The sequence below is a fragment of the Trichosurus vulpecula genome, chromosome 7 (genome assembly GCF_011100635.1).
Source record: "Trichosurus vulpecula isolate mTriVul1 chromosome 7, mTriVul1.pri, whole genome shotgun sequence".
In the NCBI taxonomy this organism is placed as follows: domain Eukaryota; kingdom Metazoa; phylum Chordata; class Mammalia; order Diprotodontia; family Phalangeridae; genus Trichosurus; species Trichosurus vulpecula.
Window position 1 is genome coordinate 42201008 of NC_050579.1, and position 17943 is coordinate 42218950.

General features: G+C 41.2%; 2 protein-coding genes across 4 annotated transcripts in view; one reads left to right on the top strand and one right to left on the bottom strand.

Moving 5' to 3' along the window:
• Positions 1 to 15680, bottom strand: part of CCT6B (chaperonin containing TCP1 subunit 6B) — a 45190-nt gene extending 29510 nt beyond the window's left edge. For 2 of the 3 annotated variants that reach the window (XM_036765870.1, XM_036765869.1), the window contains exons 1-3: positions 15544 to 15680; positions 10119 to 10182; positions 9359 to 9493 (exon numbers count right to left, since the gene is read on the bottom strand). In XM_036765870.1, the coding sequence (XP_036621765.1) occupies positions 9359 to 9493; positions 10119 to 10182; positions 15544 to 15680 (336 nt within the window). The remainder of the gene's footprint in view (positions 1 to 9358; positions 9494 to 10118; positions 10183 to 15543) is intronic. The other variant, XM_036765871.1, reaches the window with a different exon arrangement.
• A 204-nt stretch (positions 15681 to 15884) lies between these two features.
• ZNF830 (zinc finger protein 830) lies at positions 15885 to 17705 on the top strand. The gene has a single exon (XM_036765872.1). The coding sequence runs from the start codon at positions 15945 to 15947 to the stop codon at positions 17004 to 17006; it is 1062 nt and encodes a 353-aa protein (XP_036621767.1). The 5' UTR covers positions 15885 to 15944; the 3' UTR covers positions 17007 to 17705.
• The last annotated feature ends 238 nt before the right edge of the window (positions 17706 to 17943 follow it).

The following is a 17943-nucleotide window of genomic DNA, read 5'->3' on the forward strand; positions in this document are numbered from 1 at the left end:
GTCTGTTTTCCTGGGGTCTGCTGAAAAGAAATTTTAGCAAAAGGCCTAGATTGGTCTTCTTTCCTTTGTTTTAAGCACACCCTAGGTTTCCCTTGTCTCCAAATTACCCTGAGGCTAAGTGTGAATTCTAAACTACACACAGGTGCAAATAATTATTTTTAAAATATGGTAAAATTTCTGAAGTTCCCTTGTTTTAGAGAAGGGTTTTTCCTTACTGTTGTCAGAGGATCTCAGTGTGCTACCAAGATACAAATTTCAAACATAGACTAAGGGGAGCTGTACTATCCTTCTTCATGCTGAATGGAATACCGGGGGAGATGGCACTTTTCATATAGAATACATTTTCCAATTTCTGCTATACTCATTCCTTAACTCAACAAATATTCAATGATCACCTATCTCTACATAGCACGCTACTAGCATACTATGGAGTATATAAAAGGTATGATAGGAGCAAGCAGCAGCTAACAGGCCTAGCAAGGAAAGAGAGTATTGATTTCAGAGTATTTTAGCAAGCCGTTTCTGCGTCTGCTGATTGTAGTCGTGTTTCTGTCTAGCAATTGACAGAGCAGTACTAATTCTTGATGCTAAAACATGGACAAATTAACTTGAGATTACAGACAAAAGAAAGTGGTGAGGTGGGTTTAAATAGCAGTAGATCTAAGAGCCTTCAAGGCCTCAAAGTTTATAGCAGCAAATAAAAAAAACTATCACTTTTTGCGAATACTATAATGGTTCATGTAGAGCAAGGCATCTTAAACTTTTTCCATTTATGACCCCTTCAGTATTTCTTAAATTGTGGGTCACAATCCAAAGTTTAAGAAGTGCTGAATTCTAGAAAGCATTAAAAAGTCAAGTAAAAAGTAATTTAAACAGTTAATAAATTCAGCAAAGTTGCAGGATACAAAATAAATCCACATAATTCATTAATATTTCTGTATACTGCCAACACAACCCAGCTGGAAGAAAAAGAAATAGAAATTCCATTTCAAATAGCTACATAATGTACTAAAAGGGGAAGTTAGGTCATCCAGCGGATAGAGTGTTAGACCTGAAGACTGGAAGAACAGAGCTCAAATCCAACCTCAGATATTAACTATTTGTCTAATAAGGCAAGTCACTTAGCCTATGTCTGCCTCAGTTTCTCCATACAAAAAATGGGGATAATAGCGCCTATCTCCTAGAGTTGTTGTGAGGATGAAATGAGATAATAACTGTAAAGCATTTTGCAAACCCTAAAGTGCTACATAAATACTAGCTATTATTATGATTAATAGCAAGATACTTAGGAATCTATCTACCAGACACATGGGAACTATAGGAAAGAAACTACAAAACACTCTATATAGCAATAAAGATAGACCTAATAACTAGAAAAATGTTAATTGCTCAAAGGTAGACCATTGCCAATATAATAAAAATGGTAATTCCTCCTAAAGTAATTTACTTATTCAGTACCACACCACATACTGCAAGGAGATTAAAGGCAAAAATGAAAAGTTTGATATATGCCAAGATATTCATAGCGGCCCTTTTTTTTAGTAACAACAAACTAGAAACAAATCAATTGGATAATGGCTAAGCAAATTATGGTACGTGAATCCATGGAACTATTATTGTGCCTTAAGAAACAATGAATATCAAGAATTCTGAGAAATATGGGAAGATTGGCATGAACTGATGCAGATCAAAGCAGAGCCAGAGCAACAATATACACAATGACACAGCAACATAAATGAAAACAACCAAAAGCAGCTGAACTCAGATCAGATGAAATGACTAATATTGGTTCCAGCGGACACATGGTGAAGCAAACCTCCCTTGCACTTAGGAGACTGAAGTGGCACGCATCGTTAGATCTGTGTCAGTTGGGTTTGCCTATTTTTCTTAGTTACAAGAAAGTAATCTCTTGTAACTAATCTCTTGTGTCAGGAGGCATATTAGCAGATGAATTTAGTAGAAAAAACAAAAGTCATCAATAAAACTTTTTTTAAGTACCTTGCAGGACTGACATCATCTTGAAGGGGCCTAGCACAGACATCATTAGAATGGTGACTGACCAGAAAAGTCTATTATATTGCAAGGAGGCCTATGTTTTGTGCTGTTGGCATTAGCACTGGCTGTTGTCTTCCTGCTAGCAGAGGGTGAGGGACCGTTGCAGAAGCTGGGAGTGGAGTTACACATCTGGACCAGGAGGATCAGAAAAAGTATGGTTGAGCTATCACAAAGGATTTGTGGCAGTAGTCACATAGTCCTGTATTATTAGTGGCCCAGCACAGCCCAGAATGTATGTTAGTACATCAGGGGATGTGAGAAATACCAAAGGACCAATAAGTCCTGGACAAAGTGCCAAAGAATGCTCCTACAGCCATTTTCCATATCGGCCCAATCCTGCTCCCAAATGGCAATGGATTTATCACAATTCTGAGGACACACTACTTGCCCACTTAACAGGCTATCCCATCTTAGTCTCTGAGCAATCATGATGACTTCAAAGCCAGGAGATAAGCTAAATCTAGTGCTTCAAAGGGCACTAGATTTAGGGTTATAGAAGCTGGGCTTGAGTCTCTACTCTGCTACCTATGTGACCTTAAATAAGTCACTTAATCTCAAATTCTGGAGGCAGTCTCAGAAGAAGCTAAGGGTACATAATGACTCCGTACCTATCACCAGGGCTATGTAGGTATAATGGGGCAAGAAGGACACCAAGCTCTCCCTGTTGGCTTACACTTTCCATCTGCAACAGGCCTGAGCTCTCCCCACGGTGGAATCTGCTGAGAATGTGCCCCACACCACTTTGGGAGCTTGCTATTCTCCACAGTGCATTTGTCCATGCCTCTGTCTCATGTACATGCATAAGACCACAGTCTACCCCACTGAGAAAGAAGTCTACACCTGAGGCACAAACTGTGCAGTGGGTAATGGTGTGAGAACCCAGAACATATCAGGAGGCAAAGGAATGTAAAGTGCCCTTTCTTTAAACTGAGAAATCTCATTGAACACCAACACATCTCCCACAATACACATTCGGAAGTTTTTGCCATGGACCCAACAAAGCCTTAGACACCTATTCCTTAGGCTCATTCAGGGATAAAGGAGGTGGACCTGATGACATGAGGTATACCTTCTCAGGAGATGAAGATTCACTTGGTCTTTCTTGTTTCACACCAGAATTCAATGCATCCCAGGGGAACTCCCACAAAAATACGTAACAGAATGATTTGCGCCCCTCAAGGAGGGAATGAAGGAATACAAGTGCAAAACAGATTGTAGATTGCCAAAAGGCAATAGTGTGGTACTATCTTGTATACTTGATGGATATGGATCAGAAGAATTTATGTGGAAGGGAATTAAGGACATTTGCGGTCTCAGCCTGGTGATACTTCCACCAAAGGGTCCAAGGAAGATCAACTCAGGGAGCTAGTTGGGGGAACAGAAGGTAAGAATACATCTGAAATAAAGGACACTATCAGGAGCCTCACAACTAGGGTATACTGAGTGCTACTGAAGGCATTGGTTATTCAAAGCTGATTAGGATAGGAAATGACTCTAAGGATCACAGTGGCTTGAAGTATATTTAACCAAGGAATTAGTTGTAGTGGCATGCTGGTGATAGCAAGCCATTATTATTCTGCCTGGCAAGAATATGGTTTTAAAAAAGCCTGGATCATGAGACGAGAAGTGAAGAAGCCAGCTTCTTCTCACATGTGTAGTCATAGTATCCGGGATTTGTGGGATCCCTTTTCTTTTTTTAAAATTTATTTAGTATTTTATTTTTCCCCAATTACATGTAAAAACAATCTTTAACATTCATTTTTAAAACTTTGAGTTCCAAATTCTCTCCCTTTCTCCCTACCCACTTCCTCATTGAGAAGGCAAGCTATTCCATATATAGGACATACATGTGTATTCATGCAAAACATTTCCATATTAGTTATGTTGTGAAAGAAAACATACACCAAAAAAAAAACTCAAGGAAAGTAAAACAGTATGCTTCAATCTGTATTTAGACACATCAGTTCTTTCTCTGGGAATGGATAACATTTTTCATCTTAAGTCCTTCAGAGTTCTCTTGGATTATTGTATTGCTGAGAATAGCTAAGTCGCTTATAATATTGGTGTTACTTTGTACACAGTACATTTTACTTTGCATCAGTTCAAGCAAGTCTTTCCTGGTTTTCTGAGAGCTTCCTGCTCATCAATTCTTATAGCACAATAGTATTCCATCACAATCACATAGGACAGTCCGTTCAGCCATTCCCCAAACAATGGACAATCTCCCAATTTTCAACTCCCTACCACCAAGAAAGCTGCTATAAATATTTTTGTACACATAGATTCTTTTCCTTTTTGTTTTTATCTCTTTTAGAATACAGACCTAGTAGCAGTATGGCTAGGCTAAAGGGTATGCATAATTTTATAATTACTAAGTTTTTCCCTCCATTCTATTTCCCCCCATTTATTCTCTCTCTCCTTTCACCCTGTCCCTCCTCAAAAGTGTTTTGCTTCTGACTATTGCCTCCCCCAATCTGCCCTCCCTTCTATCACCCCTCCCTTTCTCCTATCTCCTTCCCCTCCTACTTTCCTATAGAGTAAGATAGATTTCTATACCCAATTGAGTATCTATATTATTCCTTCTTTGAGCCAGCTCTGATGAGAGTAAGGTTCGCTCACTCCTCCCCACCTCCCCCATCTTCCCCTTCACTGTAAAAGCTTTTTATTGCTTCTTTTATGAGAGATAATCTACCCCATTCTACCCCTCTCTTTCCCTTTCTCCCAGTGCATTCCTCTTTCTCACTCCTTAATTTTATTTTTTTAAATACCACCCCTTCATATTCAACTCACTCTATCTATTTATACTCCTAACTGTCCTAATAATGAGAAAGTTTTCATGAGTTAGAATTATCATCTTCCCATGTACGAATGTAAACAATTTAACCTTAAGTCCCTTATGATTTCCCTTTCCTGTTTACCTTTTTCTGCTTCTCTTGAGTCTTGTATTTAAAAGTCAAATTTCTTATTCAGCTCTGGTCTTTTCATTAAGAATGCTTGAAAGTCCTCTATTTCATTGAATGGCCATTTCTCCCCACCCCTGAAAATTATACTCAGTTTTGCTGGGTAGGTAATTCTTGGTTTTAATCCTAACTCCTTTGCCCTCCAAAATATCATATTCCAAGCCCACTGATCCTTAAATGTAGACGCTACTAAATTTTGTTATCCTTGACTATGGCTCTGCAATACTTGAATTGTTCCTTTCTGGCTGCTTGCAACATTCTCCCCTTGACCTGGGAGCTCCAGAATTTGGCTACAATATTCCTGGGAGTTTTCATTTGGGGATATCTTCAGGAGGTGATGGATGAATTCTTTCAATTTCTATTTTACCCTCTGGTTCTAGAATATCAGGGCAGTTTTCCTTGATAATTTCTTGAAAAATTATGTCTAGGCTCTTTTTTTTTATTATGGCTTTTAGGTAGTTTCTTGAATTATCTCTCCTGAATCTATTTCTCAGGTCAGTTATTTTTTCCAACAAGATATTTCACATTGTCTTCTATTTTTCATTATTTTGGTTCTGTTTTATTGTTTCTTGATTTCTCATAAAGTTATTAGCTTCCATTTACTCAATTCTAATTTTTAATTTTCTATTTAACTTCTAATTTCTAATTAATATCTAATTTCTAATTTTTAACGTAAGTCCTTTTCATTTGGTCAATTCTACTTTTTAAGAAGCTCTTTTCTTCAGTGAATTCTGTGCCTCATTTTCCATCTAGCCAACTCTGCTTTTCAAGGCATTCTTCTCCTCTGGTTTTTTGTACCTCTTTTACCATTTGGCCTAGTCTGTTTTTTAAGGTGTTATTTTCTTCAGTATTTTTTGTGTCTCCTTTACCAAGCTGTTGACTCTTTTTGCATAATTTTCTTGCATCACTCTCATGTCTCCTCTCAATTTTTCTTCTACATCTCTTACTTGATTTTCAAAATCCTTTTTGAGCTCTTCCATGCCCTGAGACCAATTCTTATTTTTCTTGGAGGCTTTGGACGTTGGAGCTTTGACTTTGCTATTGCCTTCTGCGTGTGTGTTTTGATCTTCCTTGTCATCATAGCAACTTTCTATGGTCAGAATTTTTTCTGTTGTTTGCTCATTTTTCCAATCTATTTCTTGACTTTTAACTCTTTGTTAAAGTGGGGTTCTGCTTCCAGGATGGAAGGCACACTGTCCTAAGTTAACTCAGGGGTTTTGTGCAACTGTTTTCAGAGATACTTCTCAGGACCTATAAGTTCCAAGAAGGTATGATCTAAGAATAGGTACATTTGCTACTTTCCTGGTCTATGAGTGACCACAAGCATACTTTTCTGCCCTGAAACTATGACAAGGGTCCCTGCTCCACTGCGACTGCCAGCTCCTAGGAGCTGCTAGTGCTCTTCCTCACCCTGGGACTGCCACCCAGGACTGCATCCCAGATCTGAGTATGGGCAAAGCAACAGAGTCTTGCCCCCAGTGCCAGCAAAGAGACCCCTGTAATATCCTTCTGATCAGTTTTTCAACCTCTGTACCGTCTGTGGGCTGAGAGCTCTGGAAGCAGCCACTGCTGATTCAGTAGCTCCCAAGGCTTGCTCCTGGTTTGCTGGGGCCCAGTCTGAGCTGGTGTGGCCTACGCTGAACTGTGCTCCACTCTCACCCAGGTGCAATAGACCTTTCCTGCAAACCTTCTAAGTTATCTTTAGTTGGAAAATTATTTCACCCATTCTTTTGTGGGTTCTGCCACTTCAGGAATTGTTTTACGGCATTATTTAAAGGTGTTTGGAGGGATTTGGGGGAGATCTCAGCCCTTTTTCTTATGAGTGTATTTATATCTCCCCAAAAGTCTCAATTGCTGATCAAGCTTTCAAGGGGAATGGTTCTATCTTTGCTCTCTGTGGAAGATGACAAGCAAAGGCTATCACTGCTTTTATCTGTCTAGAGGTAAAGGAAGTTGTTAATTTCAGGAATGAAGGCTCCAGTGAATTTGGGAATTCACTTGTGCTGTAAAGTGTTCCTTTTGCTCAGCTTTATTGCATGTGTGAATCTCCCCACAAAGTGAGGCAGTCCCATTTCTAAAGTAACACTTATATATCAGGAGGCCCCAGACCTTTAGAAACTGGAACACATTTCTAGCACCTGAAGGAGAATGGTGATATTGAATAAAACCACCAACCATCATTTAGTTATAGTGACTAATGTGAAGACATATGATGTTACCAAAAGAAACTCTGAGACTATATATCTGGGAATGATGAAGTCCTCTAGGCAGGATAATGAAGAACCAAAGGACATCAGTTAATTTTCATTTCTTCTTCCATTTGCAGGTTGGGACTTTGGAAAAAAAGAAAGATATAATCGCTTGCTATTTATGTTGTGTTAAAGAATGGAATCTGATTTTCCAGAGATCTTCCAGAAATTTCTAAAAATAATGAATGCTTGACTGGGGATAGAATACATCCCATGACAACTGAGAAGAATGCATTTGACTGAAAGCTTGTCAGTATATCAAGAACACTTTAAACTAAAAGCTGAGGAAGAAGAATTCCCAGATAAAACTGTATAACTGTATGTTATAGAGATCATGGATGGTATAGGAAGAAAAAAAATAGTGGACAAGAAGCCTAATTCACAAGAGAAAATAACATTACAAAACACAGACACAAGGCACACAACCAAGGAAGAATAGACAAAAAAGTAACATGGATCTATAAGAATTTTAGAAAGGGTGAAGCCTAGAATAAAATGAAACAAAATTTGCAAAGAGTGCTAAGGACAGCACAATTAATTTTAATTAATAAATAAAATTTTTTCCAATTAACAAGTATTTGTTTTCTTTGCCTTCTATTTCTTTCCTGCCCCACCCCCAAAAAATAAAACAAAAACAAAACACTAGTAAAAATATGAATAGTAAAACAAAAGAAGTTCCCACATTGGCTATGCCCAAAAATGCGTATGTCACTGTGCATATTTAATCCATTACATCTTTGTGAGGAAGTGGGTAGCATTCTTCATCATCAGTACAAACTTTTTAGGCTATATTTAGGATAAGAAGAATAAGGAAAGGCTAGGTCTTTTGCTTGAGGAGGATGGTGTCATATTAGCAAACAGAAAGAGAGTGTAACTACTCAAACTCCTCCTCTGCTCCTAGTCTATCCTCTCTATCAAAGAAACTATCTTTATTCTGTGAAGGGTAAAACAAAAATATTTAAGAGGGAACTGAAGCCCAAGGACCTAATAAGAGAACAGCAAGTTGCTCTAAATGAGTTCAAGTATCTTGATCCAAGTTTTTATCCTTTTATTAAAAAGAATTTGTGGAGGTTATTACTGAATAATTGAGGAACTAGGAAGAACAGAGAATTATAGGAAGACTGGAGGCCAAGCAAATAACCCAATGCAGTCTCCATTTTCAAAATGGCATATTCCAGAGATTACAAAAATCTGTCTGTAACTAAACCAACTGAATTATAGAACAAATTATTAATGAATGGTGTGTGGGCACTTAGAAAGATCAGTACTGATCACTAAAAACAAGCATGGCTCTACTAAGAAAAAATCATATCAAACCAGCTTCATTCCCTTCTTTGACAGGCTTATGAGAATGGAGTAAACACAGTACATCCATAGTTCACCAAGGCATCTGACAAAAGTTTCTCATGACATTCTTTTGAACCAGATGGAGAGCTGTGGGGCTGGATGACAGTTCCTGATTTAAAGGATGTTACAATTTAGCTGGGAAAACAAGACAGACCTACACTTAAAGTTAAATAGCGATACAAGACCACAATACGAAAGATGTCACAAGACAGCATAGGGGAGATATTGGTATAGACAATAAATGCTATAGAAGCTACAAGGAAGAAAATCTTATTACAAGTATGATGTAGAGAGTTAGAAAATGTAACCCGTGCTAGATCTTGAGGGATGAATAAGATGTGGATATTGAAAAGAAAGGCTAATGACATTGTAGGTGGGAGGAAGAGCATTAAAAAGTGATAGAAATGGCACTAAATATTGTGTGTTTAAGTGTGACAGTGCTAATATGGGTGGAAGAGAAGGTTAAAAATAGGCCAAAGCCACCTTGAAAATCAGCTATAAAAATCTTCAATAAAAGGTCATTTAATTTTTTGCACTATTATTTTCTTTTATCGACATTCTATTGAGTCAATAAATATACATGGAAACACAATTTACTTATGAACTAGCCTTTTGCCAAAATGGGTAAATCAAACCTCAGAAAACACATAACTCCACTAATATAAGATCATTCTTTAACCTTAATTCACTTGACTCAACACACATTATTTTCCTTTCAGAATAAAATATATCATGAAATGTAAATACCTCTGAAATGTAGAGATCTGCTTGTTTCAGGAGTTCTCCAATAATCAGAACATTTGAAGTAGTACCATCACCAGTGATGTCATCTTGGGCTGTTGCTACTTTTGCTATCAAAGAAGCTGTTGGGTGCTGAATTTGCTACAAAGGAGACAATGGATTTCTTTAAAATGAAATAAGTGATGAGTAAAAGGAAAAGCAAAGCAATGAGCAGGCTAATTAAAGCATCAATACTATATTCAGCCAACAAACAAAAGGATGAAATTAAGCTTCATTTCACAAATTTACAAACTCTTCCCATCTATTAGGTGGGCAGAACTAATATGAAGCAAGCCAAACAAAGAAGTTAATTGGCTAGTACACCCATCTCAAAGTTCAAGACTGCAGAACAATGTACAATAAAACAATTGCTTTGGCACATATTATGTTGACATGACACTTCGCAGATAAGATTAAATTCTTCCATCTCAAAGATGAATACATTTACTAAAATTGCAAAGGGTGACTGATTGTTCCCTGATCACATAGAATAAGATATAGTGTGTTTTTAAAACGACTTTAACTTAAAGGTATTCCTCAGCCATTTTTCAGGATACATATAAAATTTTAAAAGCTGCTGACAAGTGGAATTTAACCTAATTTATCTTAACACTACAGTATTAAACTGCCTATCTTGGATTTAAAAAAATCTAGATTTGCACTCCTCTTTTTCTTAATTAATGTCTGCTTATAAATATTATGGGAAAAGCAAGCATGGATAGCTCACCATTTCATGGAGCAGAACATTGCCATCTTTGGTAAGTTTAATGTCTCCTGCACCAGAAACAAGCCTGTTCATAGAACAATATGTTATTAATAAATGCATATGGTCAAACTCCTCCATCATTTGCTACCCACCAACCCAACCTAAATTCAAAGAGCTGGATCTCCTATAGTTCTCAGGGACAGAGAGGGAAACCTCCAAATGTTTCACATCGTCCTATTATTCTGGCCACAACCACTGCAGTCCAGAAAATAATTTTCCTCTTAGGTGAGCTGCTAGAGCCATCTCATTCAAAAGTAGGGATCCTACAGGTTTATAGAGAAGGATAATTAAAGGACTACAGTGAATAAATAAAACAGATTCATCTAGGAACCTACCAAGCCCTCCTTTATCTCACCACTCTTAATATTTCTTTCCTTCTTCAGCGTCCCTCTCTTTCTGCCTGCGCCCTTGACTTTCAAAAAGTTTGTTGTTGTGTTTGTCCTTCATTTTCAAAGAGGACCATGAAATCAGGGAAATGATGACATGACTTACAGTTGACTTTGATTTGAGTGAGGGAGGGCTATGAAAGGTCACCAGCCTCACTTTCTCCTCCAGAGCCATCTGGGTCCAGTGGCCTGATACTCATCAGGATGCCTGGAGATGACCCAGGATGCAATGAGAGACCCTGGCCCTTTTAGGCTCAGGCCTTTTCATGTACTCACTTATGAGATGACGCCCATTCAGTGAATAGGCCTCTTGAAGATGTGAGTCAAGGGATGGTCCCTTTAATTAGAAGAAAAGAAAAAGAAAAAGAAAAAAATCAAGTTGCGAGGGGAAGACCCTCAGGGTTGCTGTTCCAAAGAGAAACAGTTACCACTGAAATTCACTGTAAGCCAGGAGGGCCCAAAATACAGGAAGGAAGGAAGGAAGGAAGGAAGGAAGGAAGGAAGGAAGGAAGGAAGGAAGGAAGGAAGGAAGGAAGGAAGGAAGGAAGGAAGGAAGGAAAGAGGAAAGGGAGAAAGAAAGAAATCTAGCCAGTAAACCCAAAGTTAAGTGGGCAGCTTCTGGCCATCAAAATTTACCTTCCTTTGGAGAGGAGAAGGAGGAGGAGGAGGAGGAGAGGGAAAGGAAGAGGATGAGCTGAGTTACCCAATTAGCTGGGTCCTCTTTCAGGCAGCTCGGGCTACTCACAGGTTTATGTCCAAAAAGTTTAGTATATTAGAAAGAACACTAGATTTGGAAATAGTAGGGCCCAGGTCAAAAGCCCTCTGCTCTGTTACTTTACTAACTTTGTGACCTTGGACAAGTCAAGTAACTCCTCTAGGGGTCAGATTACTCATCAGTAAAATGAAAAGATTAGACCAGATGACCTCTAAAGCCTCTTTCAGCATAAATATATGATCCTTCCCTACTCCCTTTTCTCCCAGACTTTAATTTATCCATCCATTCAGATGTTTTGTCCTTGGCCAAGAAGAGCTACCAAAAGGCAAATCTTGTGTTCACCTAAACGTTTATCATTTTTTATTTCATTCAGCATTAGTTTATGATAATTTATATAATAACCACAATATTGCAGAGACAAACAACTTTGACTTGGGAATTCTGATCAACACAATAACCAACCACAAACCTGAGGATTCACAATGAAACTTGCTACCTACCTCCAAATAAAAAGGTGATGTGCAGATAAATACATTTTTTTTTGGCTATGGCCAATACAGGAATTTATTTTGATGAGTATACATGTTTGTGACAGGTTTTGTTTTTCTTTCATTCTCAATAGTGCAGTGGGTGTGGGGGAAATGCAAATGTGAAAATAAAATTGAATTAAAAAAATAAAAAGTTTATGGTAGCACACTTCACTTGCTGGCCCGCAGAATCCTTTATGCTGCTAAAGGTCAGGAAGTCTCACCCCTACACACCCACTTAAAGTGGAAGAATATGCTCAGCCTCCAGCCATTCCATCCCTCCAGCAATTCAGAAGAAAGCTTTGAATTTAAAAAAAAAAAAAAAGAAGAAGCTTTAGTCCAGGAAATGCTTGACTTCCTGCTCTGCTGATTTCTGCCAGGCACTCAGGCTGGGTTCGTTGTTCCTGTCCCAGCCTCAAGGATAGTACACCTTTGGCCACTATGCAAAACTGAAGCAGGTTTGTAGGATCATAGATTTAGAGCTAGAAGGGAGCTTAGAGGCCATGGAGTAGCTATCACACTCTCATTTCCAGATACAGAAAGTACTGTGTGAGGTAGTGTTTGAACCCATCTTTCTAACTCCAAATCCTGTCCTCAATCCACTATTTGCTGCCGCTTCTCTAATTCAACCCTTCATTTTACAGATAAAGAAACTAAGGTCCTAAGTGACTTGCCTACCACCATGCAATTAGTGAAAGGTAGCTTGGTATAAGGAATGGAGCACTGGACCCAGAGACCTTAGGCACTTACGAGCTGTGTGACCAGTTAAAGCACAAACTCTTGGTGCCTGCCTTTCTGCATTTGTAACATTAGGGGCTGGGGCTGGATGGCCTAACCGCTCTAAATCTATAATCCTATACACCCCTTTTACAACCTTTAGCGTATTAGAAAGAACTTAGTGTATACAAAGGGGTGAGATTCTATCCCAGGCCCTGACTTCAAATCATGTATCCTTTCTACTCTTCCACACTCCCCCCGACAGTTTTTTACTATTAAAGGTTTATGTTCCCATGACATGTGATTGACCTAGGTAACTCTCTGACTTTAAATTGCAGAAAAGGTGCCGATCTGCATGGGGAGAAGGCCTTTCCTTATTCAGGGAGTTCTTTATAGCAATGTGTTAAACCTGAAAATTTGGTTGAAGGAAACAACGGAGCTAGGTGATAGAAAAATCCATGTTGTTTATTATTTACCCTTAAAGCATAACGAAGCTAGCTTACTTGTACGTACAAGGAGTCAAAGCGTAAACTCTGACTGCCTGAACAAAGCAATGAGAAAACTTATATACGTTATTTTAGCAGAGCTAGCAAGCCTGTATTACCTCATTTTTTATGACCCCCATGTATGTTTAACCATGATAGAACAAGAGGATTTTCCTTAATTGAATGGAGTTGTAAAGGATGTTGACAAAAGTCAGTTGAAACTACAGCCCAGTGTCTCTGTGTCTCATTACATTCCATAACATAGTATATACCTGTAGAATATTAAGCAAGGTAATCTCTCTTGGGGTTAGGGTAATGTCCTTAATGGCTAACAGGTAAGAATGTCTTGTTGACAGAGGTAAGGGTATTAAACTGAGCAAACTTTTAGAGAGAACAAAGAAGCCCAGGTCCTGGATCTTCATCCAGTTACTCATTAATTCAGGCTCTGGGTCTAGTTGAAATTAGAAATGATATAAAATAGTATAATATTTTCCACAAATGAAATTACCAATCCTGTCCCTCTCTCTTTATGATGTGATACCTGAGTAGCCAGCTATTGCTAAAAAACCCTGCCCCAGCCCCTAACTGCAAAGCCCAGTCTGCATAAGAAAAAAACAGACTTAGTTGGCGAGTGTCCTGGGCCCTTAAGACATTTCCAAGGAATGTAAGCTAATTACCAGGATGGAAGCCTTGGCTCTAGACATTATCTTGAATTATATGACTTTTACCATATCTTGAGCCTTCCTAGCTTCAAGAGTTATGGCAAAAGTTGGAGACAGAGATCCTGGGTTGTAATTCCAATTGACACTTTGTCAACTATCTGATATGTTGTATTTACAATCTATTCAGGAGGTTCCTCTAACGTATCATGGTCATAAAAAGTGAAATAACACAGGCTTGCTCAGTCTGCAAAGTAACATATGTAAACTTTAAGAGATAATTAAGCACTGAATCCTGTATTGTCTATATAAACTACCCTCTTGGTTTAAACGTGGTCATTTGCTTTGGGAATTTTCCCCGAATGACCGCCGGCTAATAAACTTCTCCATTCAAAACTTATACTCTGTGGCGTGTCTCACTCGCTTCTGGTATAACAATGAGAACCATGGATAGAACAGAAGACTTAGAATCTGGAAAATCTAAGTTCAAATCTAGCCTCAGATACTTAAAAGCTCTAGTGACCCTGGGCAAGTTAACATCTGTCTGCCTCAGTTTCCACATCTGTAAAATGGAAATAACAGTACCTTCCTCCTGTAGTTGTGAGCATAAAATGAGATAAAAGCACTTTGTAAACTTTAATGTACTATATCATATGCTTGTTCTAGTTATTATTATTTAATTCAGTTCAAATCCAGTAAGCTGTCCCTGGTGTGACCTTAGGCGAGTTTCTTAACCTGAGCCCACATTTCCTCATTGTTAAAATGAGGTCTCAAGACTAAATGACCTGAATGGTCCTTTCCAACTTTAGTTCTATGCTCTCATGATCCAAAGTCGCTTTTCCTTTTTCTGTGACCCTAAACTTACCCTTCTTAGCCCTGGGTCATGGGGAGGAAGTCACCCTTGCTTCAAGGGCTAGGTCTGCTGGCCATTTTGGGAACAACCACTGCAGAGCCCTCCGTGGGGCAGGCAGTTCAAACCTTCACCAGTATAGAGTCAAGCTAGAGGGTGCAGTGGAAAGGGCACTGAGCCGGAAGTCTGGAATACCTGGGTTCAAATTCTTCCTCAGATTCCAACCATGTGACCTTGGGAAACTTATTTTACCTAATTTTTCATTGTGTCCAACCCATTTTGGGTTTTCTTGGCAAAGATCCTGAACATGACCCCATTTGGGATTTTCTCAGCAAAAATGCTGGAGTGGTTTGCCATTTCCTTCTCCAGCTCATTTGATGCATGAGAAAACTGAGGCAAACATGGTTAAGTGACTTGCCCATCGTCACACAGATAGAGGACAAATGTGAACTCAAGTGAGTCCTTCTGGTTCTAAGCCCAGCGCTCTGTCCACTTCACCACCTAGCACCCCCTGCCTCAGTTTACTCAGCTGCAAAATAGTTATAATAAAAGCACCGATGCGAGGACCAAGCAAGATAACATTTGTAACGAGCTCAGAACTTAGTAGGTGCTTTAAAAAGTACTTATCCCTTTCCTTCCCTCCATATAGGTCCATAGCTGATAGCCTTGTAGGCTATTTAACAAAGCCTCCAATTTATCAGACGAGGAACCTAAGGCCCAAAGAGGTTGTGACCCCATCCATGGTCGCAGGGTGATTGGCAAAGGTGATGTCTGAACCCAACTTCTCGGACCCCAGATCCGGCGCTCTCTCCCACTAGTATCACAGCGGGGAAAGGGGCTATTTAAACGTCTCGTCAAAGGTCTCATCACGGCGAAAGAGTGGGAGGGCGCCCCACTCGCGCTGCCCACTCCAGCTTCCCAGAGATCAGAAAGAGCCACAAGCCACGCCTCCTCCTCGGGCCACGCCCCTCCCTCCAGCCAAGCCACCAGCGTTCTAAACGGCCACCGGAGCGCGCGCCGCCTCCTCCTCCTCCCCCCTCCCCTCACATTTTCATGGTGCCCTTGGGCCCCAGGTTGGTCCTCAACACGTCCTGTAGCCCCCGGGCCGCGCAGATATTAACTGACAGCGCGGCCTGGGCTCGCGCCACCTCCGCCCTGGGGTTGAGCGCCTTCACGGCCGCCATCCCTGCGCTCTTCTAAAAACAAAGGCCAGGAAAAGAGAAGAAGAAAAAAATAGATGAGCTTGATCGAAGACAAAGGTGACCAACGCCCACCCTCGACCGCCGCGGCTGAGAGAAACAGCCCGCCCCTTTTCTCATTGGTCAGATTCCCGGCCAATCCGCGAGCCGGCGTGCCGCGGCGGCGTCCGGAAGTGACGCGAACGGATGTTGTTGAAAAGGAGCCGGGAGGCGGAAGCGAAATTTCTCCCGCTGAGTCCGGCCGCCAAAATGGCGTCGCCCGCGTCGGCCGGGAAGCGGACGGTGAAGCAGGACGAGCTGCGGCGGCTCATGAAGTCCGAAAAGCAGCGGCTGAGCGCCAGCCGGAAGCGCGTGGAGTCCCCCTTCGCCAAGTACAACCGCTTGGGGCAGCTGAGCTGCGCGCTGTGCGGCGTCCCCGTGAAGAGCGAGCTGCTGTGGCCCACCCACGTCCTGGGCAAGCAGCACAAGGAGAAGGTGGCGCTGCTCAAGGCGCCCAAAGAGCCCGGGCCTGGCCCCGCGCAGCAGCCGCAGCCGCAGCCGCCGGCCAAGAGAACCGCCCCCGAGCCCGACGGTCCGGCCGACGCGAAGAGAGCGCTAGCCGGCGGCGCCTCCGGGCTGCCTGGGGACTTCTTTGACTCGGGCGCGAAGGAGGCGCCCCGAAAAGCGTCGGGGCTCAGTTTGCTTCCAGACTACGGAGACGACGACGACGACGATGAGGAGGAGGTGGAGGACCGAGCGAGCGCGGCCGGACAGGCCCAAGCACCCGCGCAGCCCCCCTCCTCCCAGGAGCCCCCGCCCAGCGCGCTGCCCCCCGACTTCTTTGAGCAGGACGCCCCAACCGCGCCGGTCGTCTTCCATTCGGGCTCCATCCAGAAGGCCGAGGTGCAAGAGAAGGTGGTGGAGAGGCGCGAGAACACGGCCGAGGCCCTGCCCGAGGGTTTCTTCGACGACCCCGAGATCGACGCCAAGGTGCGCAAAGTGGACGCGCCCAAGGACCAGATGGACAAGGAGTGGGACGAATTCCAGAAGGCCATGAGGCAGGTAAACACGATCTCCGAGGCCATCGTGGCCGAGGAGGACGAGGAGGGGCGGCTGGACCGGCAGATCGGCGAGATCGACGAGCAGATCGAGTGCTACCGGCGGGTGGAGGTCCTGCGGGACCGCCAGGACGTCCTGAAGAGTAAACTGAAGGAAGTGCTGACCTGGAGGGAGCTGCAGAAGAAGGAGGACGAGAACCTGGACAGCGACGATGAGGGAGAGCTGCAAGATCTGCTCTCCCAAGACTGGAGGGTGAAGGGAGCGCTGTTGTAGACGGCAGGAGGTGTTGAGAAAGACGCAAATGCCATTCCTTTTAGTGGTGACTTGAGGATGAAATGAGAAACTGCGAAAGAACTCTGGGGGAAAATGGTACAAATATATATATTTATTTTTTTGCGTTCACATATTTTGAGAACTTCCCGAATACCAGAATGCAGGATGTTTTCCTCTCTCAATATTCTAGGTCTAAAATGCAAGATCATTTTATATGAGCATTGTAAACTGTAAATGTTGTACAAAGTTAAATATATTTGCTATTGATGTTTCTAGTTTAATATTCCCAATCTCCAGTTCCTGTGGCAGAATTATCAATCGAGGGGTAAATGTAAGTACTTGGACAAACCTTATTAATAGATTGTTTGAGGGTTGTACCTTTCCCCATTTGTGAGGGTTTCAAAGACAATGACAAGAATATAAGCAATGTCATATTTATAAGTCAGATACATTAGCCGTGTAGTTCAGTATTCATATGACAATGATACCGGAGGACACTGGAGGAACTGGTTAAGGATGTGTACCCAGTCATTCTCAGCTTCCTTTAATAACCGATTAAGAAACTATCCAATCAATAATTTGTCTAAACACTTTTTGAACCTATTATATTTATAGCCTCTAGGACTTTTGGAGGTAATAGGTTCCATAAATTTACTATCTACTCTGTAAGGTATTAACTATATTCTGTTTTTTTCCCAACTCCAGATTTGTGTTTTTTAATGATGAGTGTATGTTCACTGTTAACATGTGATGTACTTTTGAGTTGTCTTTTGAGTAGTAACAACAGGCTTTGTGCTGGGCCAGCCACATTCTCATTAGCATTTATGTGACCACTAAAAAGCATTTGTAAGGTCATTGTAATAGTCATTCAGGGTTAGAGATGTAGTCAGTGTATATGCAACAATACCACATATTTGGAGTTCAAAGAATTAGGCTT